This window comes from Streptopelia decaocto (assembly GCF_964273445.1).
Source record: "Streptopelia decaocto genome assembly, chromosome: 5".
Lineage (NCBI taxonomy): Eukaryota > Metazoa > Chordata > Aves > Columbiformes > Columbidae > Streptopelia > Streptopelia decaocto.
In genome coordinates this window covers 57347489-57368236 of record NC_138659.1, presented here as the reverse complement: position 1 = coordinate 57368236, position 20748 = coordinate 57347489, and the positions used below count along the sequence as shown (strand labels likewise).

At 49.8% G+C, this 20748-nt stretch overlaps 1 protein-coding gene across 1 annotated transcript in view; it reads right to left on the bottom strand.

The window, feature by feature from the left end:
* Window positions 1–20748, bottom strand: part of HPSE2 (heparanase 2 (inactive)) — a 111949-nt gene that overhangs the window by 16756 nt on the left and 74445 nt on the right. The window contains exons 6-7 of the mRNA XM_082052787.1: window positions 10237–10284; window positions 1607–1700 (exon numbers count right to left, since the gene is read on the bottom strand). Coding sequence (XP_081908913.1) covers window positions 1607–1700; window positions 10237–10284 — 142 coding nt within the window. The remainder of the gene's footprint in view (window positions 1–1606; window positions 1701–10236; window positions 10285–20748) is intronic.

The window sequence follows — 20748 nt, the reverse complement described above, 5'->3', positions numbered from 1 at the left end:
ACAGCCTGTGAGAGTCGACATCCCTGACTGAAGCCCCAGAGGTGTTGGCATCCTGCCTGTAATTATCTAAGCCCGCCACCTTCCCCGGTCAGAGAGGAAGCAATAAAACAGGGAAGTGGACAAGCCCAGCTGCTCTAATCAGCCCCGGCAGGATGCAAGGACTCAAAGCCAAGCTGGAGGCTATTAGCACCCAGTGCTGTGCTTTTGCTCAGCCACACTGGCATTCCCAGGAGAGCCCTTTCACAGCCCTGGCTCACGCAAACCAAATCCTGCCCTGTGGGTGCGAGGGTTCCCCCAGCCCACACTGAGGGCATCTCTTTGCTGCCTCTGCTCCTGGGACGGATGGATTCCTGCTCCCTTCCCAGCAGGTTCTTGACCTGCAGCAGAGGTGGGATATGCACCATCACTTTTGGTAGGGTGCTGTACTCCCGTATGGGAGCAGTGTCAGAAGATGCTTCTTGCCTGAACCCCTGTGCTGATCGCACTGGCCGCCCTGCCATGCCTCCCTGCAGCAGGAGGATCATCCACGTGCGTGGATGATTCCCGGCTTGTGCCAGAGGACTCAGCAAGCAGCTTCTCTCCTCCAGTTTTGCTGTGCCGACCCTCGCATCCCCTTTCCTGGGGCCTCTTTGAGTTGTTTACTTGTCCTACAATTTCTCCCTCAAGGAATTAAAACAGTAAGACATTGTGGTGACTGGTATGGTATGAAAACTGAGACAAGGCAGATGGACTGACATCTCTAGTCCCTAAAGCCTTACCTGCTTACTAGGTGTTCCTTACTTCTTCTGTGACTGACAGCTGAGCAGACCAGTCACAGCCCTGGCTCCCACATCAGCTGGAGCAGGGGGACTCTGCAAAGCCCCCATCCCCTGCCCAGCTGCTGGAGGTGAGCTGGGTCCCCACGACCGGTGGGGAGAGGAGTGCTGGCTCCAGGCTGCACTGGCCAGGCAGAGCTGTGGGCTCTGACACAGCACTCCAGCAACAGCTGGGTTTTATATCACAATCAAAACATGATCATCATGGGAAAAAATAGTTGTTCATAATGATCAAGATTCTCCACTAGTGAAAAATGCAACTGTCACAGCTTTGTGAGCAACATTTTTAGGCACAGTCAGTGAGTGAGACAAGATATTGCAGTAGGAGACCCCTCCTGAGCAGGCACGTCACCAGCCCTGCTCTGGCTGGTTTGGTACCTCTTGGTTGCTCCCTCTTCTCCTCATCCTCAGGAGCAAGTTTCAGAAAACATCCAGGTTATGTGCTCCTACCTTCAGGAAAGGACATGTGGAAGACTCAAGCCAGCCAGCTGCTTCAGAAAGGCTTTGCATGGCAGTATCTGCCCCCATCCCCTGCATCCAGCCCACGTCCCATCACACCTGCACAACCCACACCATTCTGCAGCAGCTTCCCTCCCAACCCACCACACATCTCACCCCAGGGCCAGGCCCCGTGCTGCCTGGTCTGTCCTCCCGCCCCCTGTGTGAGGGCTGGCTGCATTTAGGCTGTCAGCATTGCCACCCCCAGCTGAGGCCAGAGTCCCAGCCAGCAGCTGTGCCACGGCCAGGCACCATGGGCATGGTGCCCCCTCACCCCTCGCAGACTCACGCACTTTCTGGATTTTCCTGATCTGGTCAGAGAGTGTGTCTAACAGGCGCGTTTTCAGGAAGTCCGTTGCTTTGGCCACTCGGCCGTCAATGTAGTAACTGGAAGGAAAATAAGAAGAGAAGGATCAGACAGCTGGGATTAGCTCTGCCCTGAACCATGCTCTCCCATCCTGCTGCTGCCCCACACCAAGAAAACTCTGCTCTGCTGGAGTGTCTGCTTGCACCCTGCCCTGCCCTGGCCTTCTAGCCATGCCTGTGTCTGGCAGGTGCCTTCAGTCTCCAAAACAGAGTGTGAGGTGGATGCACCCTGAACACTGAGCATCCTGCCCTGCAGAAACCACAGGAAGTTTTGTACTTGCTTAACTATTGCTGACGAAACACTGGGTGCAGAATGCAAAAGGCTGGGAGCAAAACGCCACCTGCAAAGGCTTAGCAGCACCCTTTGCACTGATCTCATGGAGACCCCATGGAAAGAGACCCTCTGACATGATGCCTGTGCCTGGGGTCCACCGTCAGGGAGATATTGGGACATCTGCTCACCTGGCTCAACCTATCCATACCCATTCCCTGTCCTGGGGAAACCCTGTTTCCAAAAGGCAGATAAGCCCAGCATCATTGCCACTGGAAAAATTGCTTTTACAGGATGGCAAAATACAAGATGCACAGCTAATGGCTGAAATGAAGGGCTCCTTAGCAACAGGAGAACACTACACAGGCACCATGGAGAAGGGTCCCGAGCCGCAAACACCATCTGAGAAACACTGGAAATTGCTGCAGTAAACATGTGGGAGGGGACAGGGCAGGCTGCCCATGGGAATAACTGCATTGTTCTGTCCGGGTTGTGGGACACTTTCCATTCAATGCCTGGTCTGCTCCCAGCACAACCTGCATCTTCCTTGCTCATTCTCTCAGCAAAGCCCACAGCCCAATCCCCTATTTGAGAAATGCCATGTACATTACCTGCAAGGGATACCCTGCTCTCAGAGAGATCCCTCTTGCCCTGGGAATGCCAGGGAGCATTTTCCATACAGATGGCTAATTCCTGCTCTCCATGTGAGTGTTTATATAAAACACAGCTATAGTGCTGCTAATCATGGGAATCATCTGTCTCTAAGTGTGGGAGGAAGGCTCTGAAATGCCTCAATACTGTCTCCTGGCTCAGGACATTCGGTGAAGCAGTCTGTCCTGGACCACAAACACCTGTGGCTGGAGGTAATCCCAACCAGCTCCTCCTGAGGAAGTGGAGCTGGCACCTCTTGCCCCATGCAAGGAGCAGTGGCAACCCTTGCACATCTCCCAGAGGCCCCTCCCAGCCTTGCAGGGACACCAGGACATCTGCTGCAGCATGCACTGACATACCCCTGGGACAGCCATTGGGCTTATAAATAGGTTTTGCAAGAGAAACTTTCTGAACCTCCTCCTCCCAAATCTGCAGTGTGCATCAGCCACTTGACACGGTGAGCCCCAGAGTGTGTCAGAGCTGTGCTGGGGTGATGGAGGTGCACAAGGATTACAGCAGCTCTGGCTAGGGCTGACTTGGCTCAACCATTGCCTCCCATCCCTCACTGGAGCCATGTCCACTTGGTGTTCACCAGAGTTACACAGACCCTTCTGCTTCTCCACAGACTTCAGTGCAGCCATGGTGCTGTGATATGTAACAGGGTGAAGGCTTGGAGTCTGAAGAAAGGTGGATTCACCTGTCCGGGGCTGGTTGCTCCATAACATGCACCTCATCCACACCAGCAGGCAGCTGTAGTGGCCACAGCAGCTGCTTCACTTGGTTGCTGAAACGCAGGAGCATCCCCAAAGGATGCTGTGGGCTAACTCAGCCTCAGCCAGAGCACCTAGCACATGCACAACATGCGTGAGCGTGCACAGAGGATTTCTACATCTCATTGCTCCAAATCACTAACCAGGTAACAGTAAATGCACTTGAAGCTGTGCAGGGCTTGGAGGTCTGCAGGGCTGTGGTGAAGAGGGAACAAGGCCAGCACTAACTGTCCCAGAACAGAAATGCATCAGAGGCTTAACTAGCAAATGCATCAAATGACAAGAACCTCCTCTGTCAACCCTCCCTGAGGTGTATAGTCCCAGCTGTGTCCCCGGTGAAGCATGGGATCATGCCAGTCACACCCCAGCTTCATGCCAGCATTGTGTAATCTGGGGAAGGAGGCAAGAGGCATTTCTGTATGTCCATGGTGACTGAAAGGTGCTAAGGGCAGAGATTATCTCCAGGGGGGACTTAGGAAGTGTTCAAAATTGTTCCAATCACTTATACACTATCGAATGTCTGGCTGCCGGGAGGAAAGCAGATCTGTAAGCAGCAGGCAGTGGTGGGGTTTACAGAGATTACTTTTTAAGACAAAATTACAAAGCAATGGACTCTGGGGATAGCAGATGTTTGGATTTTAGCACAGCACTTAAGAACTGAACAGAAACTATTTTTTCAGACTGCTGTGGACTAAAAATCCCATCACCTGGGCTGAAAAGTGGCTGAAAGGCCATAAAAAGAAGGTTGTATTGACTGGGAAAAGATGTAGTTAGAGAGACCTCAGTCTGCCTATGGTCCCTCCAATGCAGCAGGCTTTCTGTGGGTTGACTTGTCTGCACCAGCTAATATGGTCCCAGAGCCCAGAATAAACCCCTCTGGGAGCCAAGGCAGGCTTGCACATCCTCATCATTGCACTCAAGCACAAGGTGTGCTCTGACCTACAGCTCTGCTGCCACAGGAGAGGAACATGTCTCCAGGAGCAGCCCCAGAGGAGCACATCTCTGATCGATGGATCTGCCCTCCCAGTGACTGCACGGAGGAGCAGCCTGGGAAGGTGCTGCTGTGCTGGGCACAGCTGAGGCCCTGCACAGAAGAGAAATGCCCCGGGACAGTGCCATGGTCACATTTTTTTGACACCTTCATTAACAACCCAGAGAAATAAGAACTGGCAGAGAGACGAAAGGCAAAAATAAAACTTATGCAGTAGTAGGAAATCTTCTTGGTAGCAAGGAGGGGAGCTCTAGGTATTTAAGCAGAGCATGAAGACAATTATAAGCTTCTGTAAGACGGACAAGGATCCCTTGCAGATCTGCCTGGGAAGTTCTCAGACACCAAGAGGTACTTTCAACCTCCTCAAATTGGGAAAGAGGGAAAATGTCACCAATTGCATGACGCTTGTGAGGAAACAAGAGGCACTGAGGTTTTTGCTGCCTTGGTACCTATTCAGGAATGGGTGAGCCATCTCCAGCTGTAGTTTTCATCACTGAGACAAGAGCACTTCTTTTTGAGAACTTTAACTGTCAGTAAAGGCAGCATCGAAATCCACAAAACACAAACAGACCTTTAAAGCAGGAGAAGCACTCGTTAGGCGTGGATTATTCCCACAAGCAAAGGCTGCAGCTTTGCTGATATTTACAGTGAATCAGTGCACTTTAAAAAAAAACCCAAAAAACAACACCACAACAAAACAACCCCGAACAGTCGCAACTCTCCAACTTCCAAAAGAGCCAGCAGCAGCTGCAGAGAGCTCCAGTGCTGACAAGTACGTCCCCAGGCAGCAGCGCTGTGCACAGGCAGCCGGGCCAAGCCAGCCCTGAGGGCCACGGCATCCGCATCCTCCTCTCCCCATGGTCCGAGTGCCAAAGGAGATGAATGGACAGACCCTCCCCAGCACGGGCAGGGGTCTCTGGCAGCTGCAGCTCTGCAGAGACAGAGAAGGTAGCTCATAGACAAGCTATTTGTCTCCAGCATGGGGTAAGGTCGTCTTAGCACACCTCAGATCTTCCAGTGGGTTCTGAGTATGACGCAGCAGCAGAGATGGCCCCAAAGCCCAAGAGATATCGACATGCCCACCATGGGCACAGACCATGCCATTTGTCATAATATAGGAGAGAATAGATATGGGTGATTGCATGAAGAGCTCACTCATTGTGTGCCCCAGTTTGATGCCACTATCTCTGAAGACAATGTGCAGGAATCAGACAAGAAAAAGAGTGGTCTAGCAAATAAATCCCAGATGAGACATGTCTCAGATGAAGAGCCGTGTACAGCCACTTTGGGTGGGGATCATTATATTATACAAAGCTGAAGCTACTTGCAGAGGAAGGGGTACGCCATCTCTAAAAAAATCAATTTGAATATGGTCTGCGATCATCACTTTGCAAGGGTGGTTTAACTATGTCACTCCAGAGGTGGCCAAACCAGAGCACGGTGGGCAGGGATCTGTGCCAGTGCTAGGAAATGCACCACCCCAATTCCCAGCCCCCATCGCCGACTGGAGCTGTAGCATGAAACTTGAGGCACAAAGATGAGAGATGAGAACAGTATACCAAAAAAAGCTGCTGCCAAAGGGTCTGCTGAAGCAGGGCTGAGCACAGCTTCCAGCCAGAAATGCCCATGTTCTTGGGCAGGCTGCAAGGCCAGGATGCACGTAGCCCTTCCAGAGAAGGGCAGTGCCAGGCACCTGGGCGAACCTGAGGCTACAGGTCTGTATCCTGTCACCTCTGGGGCTTGTGCTGCCTTTAAATGGTTTTCTGGAAAGATCCACAATTTGCTGCATAGGACCATCAGCATCATCCCATATTTAATGAAGGCAGTGCATCGGCTCCTGGGCAGCTGGTTTCATTTACCTCCCCTTTCATTTTAAAGAGAAACCTTTGCCCCTATTATCTGACCTCTTCTTCTGTTGCAGTTAATTACATTAAAGCCCACTTCCCAAAGCTCAGGAATTTCCGGATCTACTCTGTTGCCTGCTGCTATGGGGAAAGTCTGCTAGGAATTAGGGCACCCGCCTGCTGGGGATGCTGAGCAGGGCAGATCTCCGCTGTCAGCATGACACCCCCCCACCACCACAGCTGTGAACCGAGACACCTCTGCCGACAGAGGCAGCCCTGACCCCTGAGCATCTTCCTGAGGAGAGGGCAGAGCCCCCACCTGCAGCACAGGACACAGGCAGCCCCACTGCTTCCCCTGGAGAGGAGAGGCAGGATGTGACCTGCTCCCCCAAGGGAAAGACCTGCAGGCACCGGGGAGAGGCACTGCCCGCCTCCAGTCAACTAATACATTCACCGATAAAGAAGAAAGACAGGGGGCTACTCTCCGGCGCTTAAGGCACAGCTTGCACCCATGCCTTTCTCTGCCCCCAGACAAGGCACCTCTGTCCATCCAACTAGTGGGAGCCACCTCCAGCCCTGGAGCCACATCTCCCCTGGCCATACCCTGGCATCGCCGGGGACTGTGCTAGTGGCCAGAGCTACAATACTGCCTTGGACTGCGCCCTCCATCAGGTGGTGCAGAGGATGGCAAGCCAGTGGGGAAAGCCATGCCCTGGCCAGGTTTATTTACAAGCAGAGATGGGCCAAAGATTGTTTCACGTAACCTCTTCCTCCAGGTACTACCTCAGAAGACACCACACTCTGAGCACATGCAGCAGGCTCATCTGAGCCCAAATATATACCCTTGGTATACACATCAGTGTTTGTAGGCCTGCTGGGCAACCATCTCCCAGCACCTTTGGAGATTTGTCCCCTGATATAGCTACTGCCTCGAGAGCGTCTCTGCCTGCACTCTTGTTGCGTCTAAGCCAGAAGAGATGTCACCCAAACCAAGTCCAGCAAAAGCATTTTAAGCAGCATCCCCCACATGCCCATGTGCCCAGCATCTCTGTTTTGCCACATAGGGTGGGTGAATTTCCATTGTGGAAGATAACGCTGCATTCTCCAAGGAGCAAACAGGATAGATGTTCACTGGCTTTGAAGACACAAACATTTACTTTTCCTGTAATTAACAGGGATTTGTGCTTCAGACACAGCATTGCTTAAGGATTTGCCCATTAAATATGCAAAACTTGGAGTTTTGCAACAACACTTCGGATGGAAAAACAACTGTACAGACTGAGCGAGCACACCTGAGGATGGGGCCAGGCGTGGCAGCGGGTTTAACGGGCAATGAATCCTCATCGTGTACGAGAATGCCAGCACCAAGCAAAGAGGTGGCTGCGGGGAGGTTTCTGAGCAGTGGTAACCCACATCCAAAGACTGAGTGGGCCCACAATAAACCGAGCATTTACTCATAATCAAACATAACAAACAAATTATCAGGGAAATACCAAAACTCTTGGAGCCACTGTCAGTCCCACGTGCCACACCCTCCTTTAGTGGAAATTCCCCAAGCGTTTTGAAGCCATTCACACATCCCTCTCCAGCAACACATTACTTCTGAAGAGGGAGGCACGCATGCTGAGTTACATATGTAAGTGAAACCATACTCAGAAAGGCTGGCGAGACTACTTACTTCCACCCAGTGTCACTTTTCTGTCAGATACATTTCAGATATATTCTGTTTTCACACAGAGAATAGGGATCCCTGCAATGTATTCCCTCTCAATTCCCTTTCTGGATCAAACACAGCCTTTTCAAAGGAATAACAGATTTGACAAATTTATAACCAATATCCCAGGAGAACGTTAGGGTTTGGAACAGAAATGTTCATACTTGAAATTAGACAGCAGTTTAGTTTCCTGCTAATAATTTTCTTCTTGGATACAAAGGAACGTGTTTTGTCTTGTTTTGCTGTTTGGAGCAGAGGGATGAGACACTGTTTTGACATTTATTCATAAACAGTACAGAAGCCCTGCTCAGAGCTGTGGCCATTGCCAGTCCTTGCAAACGCACATGAGTGCAATCTCTAGAGCTGCAAACCTGGGCTGTGGGAGAAGCAGCTCCTGCACTGCAGTGGCAATGGGTCAGCGAGCAGCACCTCGGCTCTGCTGGCCCTGGCAGGGACCTGCACCAGCCCGCCTGCTCACAGGTTGCTGTTCCAGCACAGCCTCTCAGCACCAGAGCTGCCCAGCACTTCGCACCGATCCTGTAAGAAGAGGTTTCAAAGCAGCCGTGTGGGCAAATTCCCTGCACACCAGGATGAAACTCCACATCTGAAGCCTGGAAGGTTTTTCCTTCAGCTCCTCCAAGGGCTTGGCCCAGTGATCAAGCCCCATTTTGCAGAAAGCGAATTCCTGGACTAAGTAAATGTGATCAGCACATCGTGTAATCATGAAAAGCAAATTCCCAGCTGAGACATAGATCATCGTTGCACAGCATGAGCCTGTAAGTAACACAAATCCTGCTCCAAATGCTCTGCTACCCCACTGTCCCCATTGCACCAAGCTGCTGCTGCCCAGCAGGGAAGCGCCAGGAGCCAAACAAGCAATGCTGCGGCACAGCAAGGCAAGCCAAGCTCCCCGAGGAACAGGACTTGCTGGATGCTGGTGCTATAAACCACTCTGAGGTGCCAACAGTTGCTTCTGTAGGAGGCTCCAAGGTTAACACACCAACAGAGACCCAGAACACACTTGCAGGTAAACCTCATGTGTTAAAATCCACTAAGCTCTTTTTAAGAGCAGGTCTCCAGGTGGGCTTTACAAACCATGTTGCTACACTTCAGCAAAGCAACCTGAGCATCACATGAAAGGTCTCTGCAGAGGACTAGTTTGGGGAAAAAGCCCTTGTGGGCAGCACATCCAAGCCCACCTCAGACCTGAGACCCTGGCTGCCACGCTCAAGGCCAGTGCCCCACGTGGGAAGTTTAACGCAGCATCAGGGCAAATCCACTTTTTTCTGGGAGCAGGGGCGTCTTACCATGGGTTTTGCTCCAGCGAATGCCTGTCTCTGAAATGTGTCCTTTCTGTGACAGGAGAGAGTGCTACCTGTCCCACAAACCCTTTTTCTATCAATTCTGGCAGCCACTGCTGTGCTTGCACACTGCCTCACCTTTGCACTGGCATTTGCACTCCCAGTGCAGGGGGTCACAGCCTGCTGGGAAATTACCTCTGGGCACAGCGTGTAAACTGGGGCAGCTGGTAATAAGAGGAAGAACAAGATGTTCATGGATTTTCCCCCAAATAAGAAAACCTTTCCCTCCACTTGGTGTTCATCATGCCCAGTGTTACAGCTCAAAGCTTGCCTTGGCTCTCCAGAGATGCAGCACATGTACATGTGTAGGAACCAGGGGAAATCAGGTATCAGCATCTCTCTGGTAGACTCACTTGGGCCTGGATCCTGGATGTTGACCTTCTTTCCATCTACACCTGCTTATGGGGCCCGATCTGCAGTGCAGGACAGCAGCATGTCTATGGACATCTGAGACCGTACAAAACGGAGTGGGGAATGGGGCTTTACACATTCACCATTGGACTAAGCTACCTCTCCCTCCTCTGGGCCAAACCCACTCAGCTTCAGGCCAGTGACTGCAAGGAGACATTGATGGGGCGAAAGGAAATGTGCTTTAGATAGTCTCACACATCTGTCACAAGTGGCTTTTGCTCCCCTGCTGTCCTCACCCCAGATGCCCATGGGGACCCAGCAGTCCAGTGCAGATTTAGTTTCTAGCAATCAGACAGGCCAGGCATGCAGGCAGGGCTTTTTAGCCTCGGTCTCTTCTGCAGTGGTAAAGGTTGATACATCTCCTGTATTTGTTCCAGAGGCTCCAGAGGGAGGGACAGAGCCTCTTTTGCCTATTCAAATGCAGCAGAAGGACAGAGGAGGTGTCTGCCCCCTTTCACACCCAGACAGCACATCAGCTCTGCTCCCAGCGATGTCTGATCACTGCAATTAGTGTTGGAAAGTAGAAGGAATGGTGAATACCTACTGTTGCCAGGTAACAGCATCCACCGTACTGCCAGCCACCTTCATGAACCTATTAGGAAAGAGAGGAAGAAACCATATAAGCCCAATGTTACCACAGGGGAAGTCCTAAAACAATCAATGCCCATCCTACATCACAGGATACCAAAAGTAGTCACCACACTCATAGACGCTTTCTAATGAAACCTTTGCATCCTTAAATGGAAATAATAATTTATACTTAATACAAACGCTTGTAGCAAGCATAGCTGAGAATAATGGAGTGAAACCCAACTCACAGCAGAGGCTCTAAGCTTGGGGCAGGTAGGAAGAGCTCTCTGGGCACAACAGCATTTCAGGAACAAGATCTCAGGGTATGCACATAGTTCTAAGACTGCAACAACCCTCAGTAGTGATTAAAGAAAAAGTTTTAAATGCCCATCTTAATAGGAGACACTTATTTGCCCAACATGTATTTAAGTTGAGAAACTCCTTCCCTTGACTGAGGCGAGGACTGGGAAAATGGAAGAAAAGGCTAGCAAAGCTACTAGACACAAAGAAGCCACCTCAGCAAGCAACTAAGCATTGGAGGATAGGAGGAAAAGCTAGACAAGTATTGCTATATGCTTCCCCTTTCCTGATGCTCTTTCTTTGGGACTGGCTGTTAGCAAACTGGTGGGATTTGTATGTGGCTGCACATTTAGTCTGTCCTGTTCCTATTACCAGCCACAGCACTTCCATGCACAAAGTTACACTGAGTTATATGTATGTATTTATCTCCTGATGGCTTATGACCCAACTATTTTGAAGACAACGCACCTCCTTCAGACAGCTCCTTTTTAAGTCAGACCTGAGGCTACACAAGTGTACCTGCTTATGCTGCTGATGCCAAAACCAAAGCAATTCCTAATCTTGGGAACTGTATGTGACCACCACAGCAGCAGCCTCTGGCACAGGCTCACTGCCATCCATGATAGTCACTTCCTGGCTCCCTGGTCCAGCAATCCAAACTGCCCCTTGGAAAACTGTGGCTTCCAGGAGGAAGCCCAAGCAGTTACTCTGTTCTTACACTTAGGAGCAGAGATGTGAAAACACACCAAGGCACATATTGACTGGACAAGCATGCTTTTCTGTTCAGCGGTGTAACATGCGCTGCGCAGCTGATGCATTTTGGAAGTTACGATGTATGCACATGACAGGAGACATTGGTTTGAGCCAGTGAACATGTTGAGAAAGAAACCAATGCTGTATTTTCTCGAGCTGCTCTTTGGTGCATGGAGATCCTGGAAACACAACAGGAATCACACAGCTGTCCTGACTCCACCAGGACACAGGGATGCAGGACACTGGGTCCTGCAGCCCCATGTCCCCCAGGACAGCCCTGTGACCAAGGGTGGGGAAGGGAAGGTTTGTGATGAGAGATGAGACCATTTATCAGGCTCGTCATCATTGCAGAGCAGAACAGCAAGCTTTCCAGCACACGAGCCTCTAATCAAGTCTGAAACAAGAGCAGCAAACCAGGCTAAAAATAGCTTGGAAACAATCATTCTGACTTCAAATTAATGACGATGGTCAATTATGGATTGGGACAAAAGGGCAGCTGGACCCTATGAAGCATAAAAAGACACTGGCAAAGGCAGCGGTAATAAATCCCTGTGGACAGAGAGGGAAGAGACACAATTAGAAAGGGAAAAACAATAACATACTGTAAAACCCTGTGGCACTGATGCACTCCCAATTCTGCTGCCTGGCAGTGCTGTGAGCTTCAGTTCCCAGGCTCGCCTTTCAGAAATGCTCTTACATTTCTCCTGAGGGTCAGGCCCAGGAGGCCAGTACCAGGGCAGTGGTTTGGGGATGGTTCCTCCCCAGCTGAACAGGGCAAGCAGACCAGCTGTGCTGCAGCCAGAGAGAGAGGTGTGAGCTCCCTGCAACTGACATGGGTCATCTGGCAAAAAAGGGATTTTGCAAACATTTTTTCTGCAAAACTAAGTGTGCAGAAATATGCCCAAAGCATCCAAAACACTGACTCCCAGGTTTTAAATGCTCAGTACAGGGACTGCTGCCTAAAATGTAATGCATGAAGTGTACAAGAGTGAACTAATGAACTCTAAACTGAAATTATGAACACAATCTATGTTGGATTTGAAGATCAATATATTGAAATTGGGTTTGAAGAGTAACCCAGCTTGCTTTCTAACCTCAAATGCTTTATATTCTGGCTGCAAAACAAACCATCATGGACTTTAATAAATCAGCTCTTCAGGCTCAGCTCATCACAGTCCACTTGTAGACCAAAACCATGAGCAGACCGACCTCAGAGGAAGAAGCTGTCTGGTTTTCCTCACCACTTCCACAGTGCCTACAGCCCTGCTGCAAACACACCTACTACAGTGGACTTTGAGCAGTGACTGAAAAGCAAAGCAAACCCTCAGTATAACCTGCAGCATCCCTGAGGCAGCATAAGGAGTACATCAGTCTGTCCCATCTCCCATGTCTTTAGGAAACTAATTGACCTGTTGTTAAAAAGCTCCTGAGAAAATGCTGTTCCAGGACACAGCCATCACTCATGTAGTGCAGCACAGACCCTAAGCAGGACAGAAAAGGCCCTGGCTTGCTTAGTGTTCCTCTTCTGTCTCTATAAGAGTGAAATAAATTGGTTGGTTCTGGTAATTTTCAAATTTTACCGTAAGAGATGTATATCTAGCTCAAATTTTGCTTTCCATGCTTAATTTTGCTTTCCATGCTTACTCTTTTTTTTTTAATTGAGATTTTTTCAGTCCAAAAGTTCCTGATAAAACTTTAACTCCTGATTGAATGGTGGAGTTGTGCCTGGAGCACCTCAGATGACTTGGGAAATGGTCTCTACCCTCCAAAGGGGACCTAGAGCAGCTCAACAGACAACAACTGGTACTGCACAAGCAGGAGATGGAAGTCCAGGGCAGGTGGAGATGCAGTGATGCACAAGTATCTGAATATTCTCGGTTTAGGAATACAGATGTTACTAATCCCTTTATTCCTGTAGCACCTGTGCTGCTCAGACCACAGACTTTGAGGCCAATGAAGATCCATACGGTCCAAATGACCAGTGCTGGCACATTTTTGTCTGGGATTTCCTGGACTGTGCAATGTCCATGTGTGCAGCACGGCACAGGCAGAGCAAACCAGATGCATCCGGGAAGGCTTGGATCCCCACACATGTGCTGCACAGATGGGCTGGGCCGGCACAATAAATCTGCCATTTTCCTACACATTGGTCTTTCTCTGTGAAGACCAATTGACTGTGCAGCGCATGTGCAGTATATGCCCTCCCAGCAGCAGTGGGACAAGCTGAGCCTGCTCTGTGCAGGCAATGTGGGCAACTACTGCAGCCGTGCCACGTCATTCAGATGGGTGGCAGCCCCAGCGCATGCCTGTGTGGTACCCCTGCCCGGGCTTCTGCATTTTGGAAACCATGGCAAATGTGGAAGTCCTCAAAATCCGCTCAGGCAGCATCTCTAGGTGGGAAAATAGCACATGTCAGAGGCTTGTGGAGGAGCAGGGGCCTCAGGCAGGGAGTTTGTGATACTGGGGATGAGACAAAGTCTCTGAGCTAGGATATGTCTACCTCCTTACCCTTGCAGCTGCCCGTGTGCCAGCACCCCGTGCCAGCTTTACTGCTTGTGGCGCCTGTGTTCAGCTAGAGCTGAGGCTCAAGCTTGCTTTTAAATAAGCACTGAGAAAAATATATTTTAATATCAATCAGTCACCCAGACAGTTCACAGCTCTGTTGCAGAAACGGTACTACTGGCATAACATGGCACAGCACCCCACAGGTCAGGAGTGAGCTGTGGGAGAGGGGGGCAGGAGGGCTGCAACGCCACAAGATGGTAATGATACCACAACTCTATATTGTGACACCATGGCTCAAATTTGACCTTTCCCAGGGTACGTCCCATAGCCGCATCTCCCAGGACCACAACTTCCACCTGAGCATGGGCATGTCTCTGAAATAGATCTCCTGTCATGATTCAATACGTGCCAGTCACGGAGCACCTACTGCAACCCTAAGCAAATTGCTCCCATGGTTAATTAACCTCCAAGTGTGTTATTTCTCATCTGAATGTGTCTGGCTTCAGCTTCCAGCCACTGGATCTTCCTAGGCTTCTTCCTCATACATTAAAGATCCATCTGCATTTAGAAATCTCTTTTCCATGCAGGTAATTGCAGACTGTCATCCTTTAAATAATAATTAAAAAAAAGTGATCCTGTAACAAAGAACACAGCTGCACAAGGAGACATGTTACCATCACACAGGCTCCCAGGTGGTTTAGCATCATCATCTGACTTGGGTGCAGGACTTCACAAACACAGGTTATTTCATCCATTACCCCCTGGTCTACTACAAAAGCCCCAAATGTAGGAGCACCACTGGCCTGCCCATGGTGCTGTGGTGGATCCCTAGAGCTGGGTGGCAGATCTCTGCCCCTCAAGCCTACAGTGATGGGTAGAAATAGCTTTCTCTTGTGTCTGAATTACTTGGTGAGGGGGACTAAGGCACAGGCTTCGCTTACTTACTTCTTCAGGTTCCAGCGGCACAATCAAATACCTGAAGCAGCAGCAACAGGTACTAGACCCAACTCATGCCACCTGCTGCAAAGACTTTGACCTGCAGTGCCAGATTTCAGACAGGGATTTCATGCTGGTGAGCAGAGCCTGGTGGGGACTATGTATAAATCTGCTGCTATGTTGCATTCTCTCTCTGCTCAGCATCACCTTTCTTCAACCAACCTGATCTACAGTAGGGCTGCATAAGCCCTCTAGCAAAGAGGGCTTTATGACTCAGCCTTGGTAATCTGCATTCCAGAGACTCTGAAGGTTGCATTTGGACTACGATGTTGCATTAACACCGATGCTTTTTCCCACCATTATTTTGTCCAGTCCCTTTCTGAACACACACCTCTGGCCTCCAGAATACCCTGTGACAACGACTTCTACAGTGCCATTGCATACTATGTGAAAAAGCTTCATCCTTCTTTCCAAAGCTTCCTTCCAAACTACTTTCTGCACTGTGGAAAAAACACCCCATTCACAGGGTTGTGGGTTTCAATAGCATTCCCTCTGACCTCAGGAGGCCTATTTAATCTCTTCTCATGTGAAGACATCACATACCTCTGCACATCATCGGCTCCTCTCCCTGTAACCTTCCTGGTTCTATTACATCTTTTCTGAGATGACATTACTAAGACTGTAGATAGCAACTGGGATGAAGGTACACTGTGTATTTATACAGTGGCATAATCTCATCTATGTATTTTCTCACCCATTTTGTTCTGCCTATACAAGTGATCGTGATTTTGGCATTCCAGCCATCCTGATCAAATTCCAGAAACAACTATCTTAACCCTTTCTTCCTGACAGAGCAACAGCTAAATCCTTTGCTTATATCTCAGATCCTTGACCGTGCTACGTACCCAATCACAAAATACCTCATAACATCCTTCACACCTCATTTTGTTGTGTTTATGAATGGATTCATTCATAAGTTCAATGCTACCAGAGCTTGAGTTCATGTTGCAATGACCTCTTCCTCTCCTTGTATCATTAGTTAATTGTTGCTTATCTTGTGGCTTGATTTTTTGCACAGAATTCTTGCTCTGGACCTGTTCAGTGTCCTGGTACAGCCTGTGTCACCAGCCTTGCAGCAGCTTGCATAAGGGTGAACCTTCTGGCTCTGCTGGACTGGGACATGCTCACACCTGCAGCGTCACTAAAGAGCCTTAGACCAATACAGCAAGGATGTACTTTTTGAAGAAAGTCAAACAGCCCCAAACCAGCGTCTAAAAATGCAGTACTTACAAGTTCTCTGTGACAAACAGGACAGAAGTCCTTGTCAGCAAGACGACAGGACAAATACCTACACTTCTTCCCACAACCCACCCAGAGTCCCTCCCTCTGCTGTGTATCACCTGCTCCACACTCTTCTTGTTTCTCTTCCCTACTTTAATTTAAACAAACTGTTCATACACTGTCTTTGGCTGCTACTCCAGAACAAGTCGCAGATAAAAAGCAATGCCTGGACCGACTGATGTGAGCTGACCCACTTGGACAGTCACAGCCCTCTTCACCCTCGTAAATGCACAGACACGAGGCACAGGCAGTCATCATAAAAATACTACCAAAGACTCTCCTATTTTTAGCACCTTGCTTTTGCTTTGGCCTCTGGTTGTGTTGGACCCAAAGTGCCTGTGCCACTGTATAAGCTATAAGCCAACACCTCTCTCTACCACATTATCTCCAACATGTGAACCTGGGCTTGGGGTTGATTTGTGGATGCAGGGAGCAGAGCTGAGAACTGGGACAGGTGGCTCCCTTACCTGGGTTGCCAACAGATATTTAAGACATGGACTCCATGCCCCCTCCCAACCCTCACCTGTCCACAGCTGGCAGGGAGGAAAGGCTTCATCACCACTGACAAATGTGCTTCCTCACTTTTATGGCCTCCTTTCAGAGCACTGTAGAACAACATTATCACCAAAAGGAGTCAAAGTGACCCAGATGGCTGGTTAACTCTCCACAGGTACTATACTTAAGGAGGAGGAAGCCGTAAAATCATGAAGGATGAGAAATTCTTGTGCCTTGCAAGGTGAGGACAGAAGAGGCAGGGAAAAGCTGTAGCTCCAGACAAGGATGTTTTTCATTTTTCTGGTGACTTCAGCAGGCTCAGGATGCAAAGTGGCCACAGAACATCAACAACAGGCAGCCTAGCATGGAGACAAGAGCTTGCCAGTCCTTATCCTCCTGGTACTGCAGCCCCTGCCATGGTAGAGGTAACACCTTGGCGATTGTGAGCATCCAGTGGGAAAAACTAGGCTACGCCAGATGAGGATCAACAAGTCATGAGAGCCCCAGCCACATCTGCCCAGACATGCTGGCCTAACTTTTGTACCAAATGTTCTGAGCTTTAACACATGTTAACATCTCTTCCTCCTAATAGCTTTCCCTCATGTTTCTCCTCTTCTAGTACTGAATGTGTGGTTCAGTCATACATTAATCTTTGTGTCTGATTCCTGATCTGCTGTTAAAATCTATGTTAATTCCTTAGAATCTTACTTTTTTATTTTTTTCCCCAAGCAAATTCTGAGCAGTTCTGGGATTCCTGTACCCACGGACACAGTAGGTAGCTAGCGTAGTCTGCTCTCCAACAGCTCAGGCTGCATGAATGGTCTAATTAACACCTCATCAAACTCAACTGCTGGCTGTGTCTGGAGAAATTCCCTCTTGCACCTGTGCATTCACAAGACACCATTTCTAGCCTCCCGCACAGCAGGCCCCAGCCATCAGAGCAACTCTACACCACTGCAGAGCCCATCCTTACATAAGCAGGAGCAGCCCTGGTTCAGTCTCCAGGACTTGCCAGCCCAGAGTGACACTGAGAAGCTCTGTGGCTGCTCTGACCCACTGCTCCATGCACGGTGCTGCAAGAACTCAGGAGCTCTTGCTCAGCTCAGCAGTGAAGGGTGTGTAAAGCCTGTGTTGCTGTGTTTCAGGTAGGGTTCTCCGCCCTTCACCATATCCTACCTCCATCATCAGAAAGTACACAGGTTTCACCCAGAACAGCTCAGTGTCACCTAAGGACAGCCCCTGCAGTGGGACAGCACGCTCACACCCCTACAGGCTGCAAACCTTCAGGTGCCTGATCTTCATTCTTCATCTAGCCTGTCTAGCAGACCCCAGAGGAAGGTGGTACCCCAAGAGGAGTTCAGTCCCACCCTTTCCCAGAGGACAGGCCCTAGGATTGAGTCAGAACAGCCCTGAAGGTGTCCGTCTCCCACCACTGAGACAGACAGAGCCAGGTGCACAGTAGAGTGCAATGCCCAATTCATGTCAATGCTATCATTACTGCAGAACAAGGTTTAAGTATAAAGAATAAGTTCAGCTTGGTTGTTTCAGGTAACAGTTAAACAATAGACTACAATGTCTGAAACACAGACTATGCAACAGAAAAATGTAATTTTAGGTAATACTTCACAATGAGACTATTCTGAGTGTTTCAGCAACTCGAGTAACTCTCGAGGCTTTCCCTGGAGAACATTTAACTGCAGCTTCTACTGTCAGAGATCACACTGCCTGGGCCTCTCTGAGATCTCCTTTCCCACTTCAGCTCATTCCTGTTATTTGCCCCCCCTCAAAATCTGCTTCCTCACTTTGTGTAATAGGGCACTCCTTGCCTGGCAGACTTATTCACCCATCCCGACTTTTGCTCTGGGATGTATCATCTCTCCCCTCCAGGCTTACTTAACACTTGACTCGTAATCTTCTACTTGGCGTATCTCTTCCTATCTGGTTGACTTCTGCTGTTCATCACATTTTTAAAAATAAGAGCAAAACCGCAGATTTCACATCATTGGGATTATTAACTACACATACTTTATTTGCTCTGGAGCCTTCATCCTACTGCGAGCCCTATGTAGACCACTTGGGGTGGTCTAAGCAGGAGGCTTACCATTGACAGCACCTTTCTAAATTTATTCTCCTCTCTCCTGCTTGCTGTGTGGTGCTCATTCAGACATGCCCCAGAGGCACGTCCTGACTGTGACAGCACCAGGCACGTGCTGAGCCACATCCCTTTGACCAGGTCTGTGATGCTCCTGCAGAAGGCAGAGCTCTTGGTAGCACTAACCAAGAGTACTGAGGAAACCTCAGGGAGCTGCTGGGAATAAAGCTCCTGCTGTCAAGTAGTTAGGCACTGGGGTCTGTTTGTTCATTCTTTTACAACTCCATTTCCAAATAGAGCAAATGAGCGTTTAGTCCTTTGTCTTTGTGTAATTGTATTTGTTCCTCCTCTTTACCCCCTGCCTGGTAATAATGGGGTCTTTATGTGGAAAGACAAGCAGCTCTTTTTCTCACAAGACCCTGTGGGCTGTAAGGCCATGCAGGCACGTGCCGCTCGCTGTGAGCTGCAGGCATCAGGGTTTGGAGTGCAGGACACAAGGAGAGAGAAATCACTTTGAGCAGCTATGGACCAGCATCACCCTGGCAGGCAGGGGTGGCAGCAGAGAAATAGCACATAGCTTGAAGAGCAGGCATTCTCTTTACGGTGCCTTCATACCAGTGTGGGGGTCTGGAGAGCTCCCACCACCTCGTCACCGGGACTGCTCAAAACCTAGCTCTTACCTTTCTTCCCTTCCATTTGAGCTGTTGTTTCTGCTATCCTCTCCATCAGATTACATGCTACAGCCTTGTTCCTGGGGTCGCTGCAGCCACGCTATGGCTCCAGCAGCACCGAGTCGCTGGACCACCCTGCTGTGTGACTTGACTCTTCCGACCCTTCTCTTCCCTGGGACCCTGCTGCGGCACACAAAGGGCAAACGCGGCAGTTGGACTTCCCTTTCTCTAAGAGCTTCTTGGCTCTCATCCCTGTTGTTTTCCTTACTCAGCCCACTCCTATCAGTGCTAATAGAATTCCTGCTGATCAAGGCTACTACAACATTTTCTAACTCTCCCTGCGCCATACTGAACACCAGGGCTTGGCCAGAAATGCACCCATGTGGCATTGGTGGCAGCCATGGTGTGGGTGCAGGGGCTGGTCCCCCACTTTTATTGTCAGGAGGGATGCTGCCATTGCAGCTGGTTCAAACAGCATTATGGTCTCTCTGTGCTGCCGCAGCAGAGCTGAGAATCTGGCCCTGGCTCCCTTCCCGCTTCACCAGGGACTGCATCAGTGTGCTGTTTATTGTTTCTGCCAGATCATTCATGCAGATGTTAATGAATGCTAGACCCAGCTTTGCTCCCAGCAGAGTCCCTTCCACACCTCCCCCTGCCCAGCCCTCTGCACTGGAGTTTCTGTTTACAGTCCTGCAGGGAATTTCCTCTCTGCTGTAAGGTCTTCGAGCTGCATAGTCCCAATTCCTGCTGCCAGCAGGCTCCCACACCTCCCTGGTTCCTGTAGCTGTCCAATATCACCTCCAGGTGTCTGTGTCCCTCACTGTCACCATTCCTTCTCTGGCCTCTCCAAAGTAGAGACATGCCAGTTCCCCTAGGAGGGAGCAGAGGGCTTGGCCAGTGAAGAAAGTTGCTACAGGTTTTTCCTCTGCACAGATGGAGAAAGCACATGGGGAGAAGAAGCCACCAAAGGGGAAGAGCAAAGCACTTTGTCCAGGACTCTGAGACAATCTTTATATTGGCAAGTGGTGCCAGGACCCACCTCCTGGCCCTGCAGCCCACAGGCATACAGCAGCCGGCCTCCACACCACTGTGTTATCTTCATATCCCAACAAGGTGGGCACCTCAGTCTGCCTATAATTGGGAAAAGCTGGGAATACCTGGGAGAGTGTTAATCAGCCCAGCCCAAAATCCCACTAGGGACCTCTGCAGAAGGTTAGCAGCACAGATGACCATGTCCACAAGCCCCTGGTACTGCCATGGCTGAGCTGCACAGAGCCTCACTGCCCTTGCAGCTGTTGGACATCAGGAAGCCAAAGAGCAAGACTGCTTGCTGCAAAGGGCATTAGTCTCTGGAGGGTTTCTGATCTCTTCTTGATCAAAGCAACATCACTTA